General features: G+C 46.6%; 1 protein-coding gene across 1 annotated transcript; it reads left to right on the top strand.

The window, feature by feature from the left end:
• Positions 1-992: 992 nt before the first annotated feature.
• LOC135821722 (kelch domain-containing protein 1-like) lies at positions 993-2,210 on the top strand. The gene has a single exon (XM_065334721.1). It carries the CDS (start codon positions 993-995, stop codon positions 2,208-2,210), a length of 1,218 nt encoding a protein of 405 aa, XP_065190793.1.
• Positions 2,211-5,094: the final 2,884 nt, after the last annotated feature.

The following is a 5,094-nucleotide window of genomic DNA, read 5'->3' as shown; positions in this document are numbered from 1 at the left end:
GAAACATGTGCATCCAAGAAGGAAGCACCGGCTTTGCAAACGATAATGGGGAGAATTTGAGATTGAGATAGGACAAAACAATAGTAAAAGCAGTGCACCGTAGGAAGATGGAGTGAACTGATAATCGGATTTAAAGGCTGAGCGAAGGGGATCAAAGAGGGGTAGAAGGGAGCTGGAGCGCGGTCAGTATAATTACGCTGGTGTGTTGGCAGAGATCATAGCCTGTCTGTGGCCCACTCCCACTTGCTGCGCCGCAAGTGGTCGTTGACGTTTTTCTTAAACGTGTGCATACCTCTGCGAGAAGGGGGAGACTGCAGAAGGGTAGGTGGGAGCTGATTCCAAGTTGCGATGAGGGAGTGGGGATATGAGCGGAGCGTGTTGTTTCGTGCCTGAGGAGGAAAAATTGATGCTCATGCATTGTCACCAACAGCATGTCTCACACATAACCAAGGCCAGAACGAACAACATTAATAACAATCCGAGTAGCAAGAATCTGCCCAGGCATTGGACTATGCTCACTGCCATTTTTCGCTCCTTCCGTATTAACTTAAACTGTTTTCACTGCCATTTTAGCACCCTCCATATTAGCCCGTGTTGGAAGCCATTTTTCGTTCGTATTCTTCCTTTTGAGGTTGCGCTTGTGCATATTTTCCCCCTGCAAAAGGCTTGGGCACGCTAAAATAAGGGGACATACTAAACGATTATATACTCGCCTTTCGTACCGTGAAATACAGACACTATCCCCGTTTCGCGTCAAGCTAATTGTTAGCGCCTACATTGGTGTCTGCTATCACCCTCATTATCTCTTACTTTGGTTTCGTATAATAGTTCAATTGTGTTGTAATGTCCTTTAGTGCAGCGTAGCTACAAAGTATCAGTGAAGATCTAGTCAGTGTGAAGTGAAACATATAAGCTGTTCGCTACTCCGTCTCACTGCTGCTCCTTCTACTCAGCCAGCTATGTCTGTTCGTGTGTGGAGGAACCCCTTCCAAATGCGCGAGGAAACGGAACAGCCGTGGGTCATGAAGACTAGTTGCATAGTCGACTCGACGATCTACACATTGGGTGGTTGTCCTTGGATTAGTCCAGAGGGAATTCTTCAGTGCATACAATTACCATCGTTAACGCCTCGTTGTCCACATGATCCAGACCCGGAACATGACTTCAAATCAGTACAAATCAAATACGAGACAGCATGGTTATTAACCAATCCTAACCCGCTTCACGTCAGGAGTTGTGCTGCAGCTGCCGTCGGTTCTGATATTTTCTACTTCGGAGGATTTCACCAACCGCATGAAAACCTTACCTTCTGCAATACCGTCTTCCATCTTAATCCATGTACGCGGACCGTTTCTCAGGTCAACATTCGCGGCAGTTCGCCGACACCAAAGTCTAACGTTGGTATGTGTTCCAATGTGAAATGGAATGAATGCTATGTGTTTGGTGGAGTTGGGGAGCGTCCCTCGCAAACTGAGGGCGTTCAAACCCCAGCATCATACCTGGAAACAGTACGTGGGTATGTAAACAACGCAGTACATGTGCTGGACACAGGAGATCATGCTAGTACTGGTAGCTGTACGTGGAGAGAGATGCTATACACTGGTGACGCACCAGACCCTAGATATGACTCTGCGTTCACCAATCGCGGCAAGTTCGCATACGTCTTTGGCGGAGCTTGCAATTCGACTGAGGAATTGAAAAATGATCTTCATCGATTAAATTTAGAATCGACGGAGTGGAGTGGTGCTTTGCCAGTGACGGGAGAACTGCCTCAAGAGCGAAGTTGTGCTTCTTTGGCCCCGAGCTCGACGTCCTTACTGGTCCTCTGTGGTGGTTCTTTTGACAATGGAACGAGTTACCGCAATGACATTTCCATCTTTCACACTGACTTACTATGCTGGTATCGTGTGAACACGTCGCACATCCAGCCACCATTGGAGGCAGGGTATTATCCTTACTCATGCCAAGATCCCATTGGTGACGTCTATTTTGTAGGTGGTCACAAGCCATCCTACAATACCGATTTAGCATCGACGATCGTCAGAGTACGTACGGAACCGTCGTCCTTACAGAATCTTGCTTTGCAGGTGTATGCCGGCGTAGCGACTTCAGAAGACGTTCAAAGCTTGCGAGTCCTGTTTCGCAGCGTTTTGCGTAAGATTCGAGCGCAGCCATGCAGTAGCTGCAATCCCCCTCACGCCTGGAAGTAGTCATGGTATTGAATGATGTATACATTTTGCTTATTTCGCTGCTGGAAGCGCTGCTTTGGGTTCGTCGGCCTAGCTTTCTGAACAAATCTGGCTTTACTTTCACTCCCTCACCTACTCACTTACTCCACTTCAACGCACTTGCTAACCTAGCTCTCTACCTCTTTTCCTCCCTTTTTCTACCTTTCTAGAGCTCACACACAATCTCTTTTCTCTCCCCTGCCGAAGGTGCGCGTTGGACGCCTTGGTCACTACACTACTCGTCGAGGGAGCGTACTTCGCCTCACCTGCCGCCCGCCTTTTATAGCACCCACACGCCCTTTGTAGTCTATTATGTTCGTAGTAGGTTGTTGTTGTTCTCTTACGTTCTATATACATGTAGGTATATGTACTTTCACAGAAAATGACTTTGCTTTGGGTTTTGAAAGCTGTTGAGGTTTAGAATGACCTGATTTTATATCCTCCAATGGACGTGTTTGTAATAGAATATAATAAGCGGCGCGGAGACAACATCATTAATATGGCAATAAACAGAATCAGCGAAGCGGACATTGGACGTAGTCATGACGAAAAACGAAATGGATAAAAAAAGTTTCCAAACACGTTTTCTAGAGACATTCATCAGGGAAAATACGTCTCAATAATGAAGTCAAACAATACACAACGATGTATACGTGTAAGAATACGAAAAGCAGTATGTGAAAGAAAATAATAGTCCGTGAGGCAAGTGCCAGAATGTCAAATTGCCTTCCACCCCCCCCCCCCCCTGTCCAAGAGATGTTTGTTCGGCGTGGCTGGGTTGGCATTGGTTCACTGAGCAGCCTAGAAAATGTTGGCAGTCCAGGAGACGTGCGATAGCCTCGCTACGAGGCTTTGTTTCTTTCGTCAATTGTCGAATTTAGACGTAGGTTTAGCATCTAAACCTGTCCGGTTTGTCATAATCCCTTGACTGTAAAGTCGCAAGCGCTCGATATGACAAGGCTTGCATGGTGCAATCCGGTTTCATGCGGTGAAAATCAAGCGCGAGCGAGCTAAACCTTTTGCACTTTTTTTGAGCTGTGCACTAAAATTGTTGTTGCTGTTCCCAATTTCAGTTTAGTATAATACCTTTTCAACAAATCACGAGCTTTATTCACCTTCCTTGACGCAGAAGTAACTCTACATTCTTGTAGTACAGTAGGTATCGCGGAGTTGATGATTCTGCGTGTAAATCAACGATCCTGCAGCCATCTAACTAGTACGCCATTAGGTGGTAGAGGAGATCGATAGCAAGCAGCATAATCTCCTTCTTTGACCTTCCGGTATGCTGTGGTGATAACCGTGAAGAGTTGGCGTCGTCTATCATTCTCTGTTTAGGGCTAGTCCAAAATAATTTTGAATACTAAAGAAGACTCAGACCAGGCCACAACGTGGCAGACAACGACGGCGCTACGCCCACAGCGGATAGGCCGTCTGCGACTCGAAACAACAATTCTATTTTAGCTAAATGCACTCTGTGCGAGTCGCGAGGCGCGCTGAAACACCAGTCACGGTCCGCTTACCGTGCGCATTCGTAGAATTCGCAGTGTTGTAAAGCGTTTTCAAGACAAATAAAAGTGTTTTAGTGAATCGGCAGTTATTCGCGGCTTTAAATCCTGGAAATACTGCGTATTCTCGTGCCAATTGTCGAGCAGAAAACACCCCGTTGCGAGGTCGTCGCACGGTTCCTGGAACGCCAACATCGTCGAGGCAACTCAGTGAACCCATCCCTAGCCAACCACGCAGAGAAAACCTCTTCCACAGGGGGGGGGGGGGTGGAAGGCATCTTCTTTTTTGAGCCGTTTCTGAGACTTGCCTCACGGACTAATAGGAGAAAAGAAGGTGAAGTGCGAATGACAAGAGAAGTGTGAACTTATAACAGAGGTGGGCAGGTGAGAAGTAATAACAATGTGATACTCAGAGAGGGTGAAGTGTAAGTAGTACACGCATGGATATGCTACTGAAAAGCTTGAGAAAGACTTGCACTCAGTCAGCGAGTTTCTGCATTCCAGAGAACTCAAATTAAACCGACCATAGTACTCAGTTTCTTGTTCTGCGGGAGCCCACGTTGCATGCATTCCGTGAGTTGCGATTCTGTGGCACTGTTGTTCAGCAATCATCTTGTACTAGGTGTCTTGGCATTTTGTTGATAAGCACTTGACATTCCGTCAGCAAGCTGATGCACTTCGGAGGAAGGTCAGTGCAAAGGTGAATGCATTTCCATGACGACCAGTGCAGCCAGGCGCGCATTTTATCTCTCATTAGTCCAGTATACACTGACATATGCTAGCAGTGCTTATGTGCACAGTCTGCGACACCATGCTGCGTTTGCGCGGAGACGAAACGAAACTAAACGGAACGAAGGACGCATATCAACAGATCTCATAATCTGTGTGGCTCTAAAGATTCGAAGATGGATTGGAGGGGAAACTAAGCGAACATCAATTGTAAAGAACCGAGTGCCTCAGAACTACAGTACACTACTTCGACCAAGATAATTTGGATTGAACAACAAGCAGCAGTAACAGGCAGCAATCTCACACGAAGATGGTTTCTCCGTGTAGGTATGGACGGCTCATCAGGTGTGCATATTTAGACTGGTAGGGAAAGCCGAGGATCTAATTCTAAGAAGAAAAGAAAACCAAAGAACATCTTTAGAGACACGCAAGTTGTGTGGTTTGTTGCTATGCGTCCTGGAATTGTGCTTTGACCGTTTTGTCTGATGGTCTTTCCAGTATCGTCCTCGACATACTTGTACATCCTTCACAGGTTGGACTTACTTTCAGCTCGTGCTTGTGTTGGTTGCGCTCACTTTCCCTCCTTATGTTATTTCTATAACTAGGAACCTTCCCAACGGGAAGGCCGTTGG

The sequence above is a fragment of the Sycon ciliatum genome, chromosome 7 (assembly GCF_964019385.1).
Source record: "Sycon ciliatum chromosome 7, ocSycCili1.1, whole genome shotgun sequence".
Lineage (NCBI taxonomy): Eukaryota > Metazoa > Porifera > Calcarea > Leucosolenida > Sycettidae > Sycon > Sycon ciliatum.
This window is presented reverse-complemented; position numbering and strand designations above follow the sequence as displayed.

Bases quoted from the DNA above. Each gene is read 5' to 3' on its own strand.
- LOC135821722 (XM_065334721.1), top strand. From the start codon at position 993: ATGCGCGAGGAAACGGAACAGCCGTGGGTCATGAAGACTAGTTGCATA.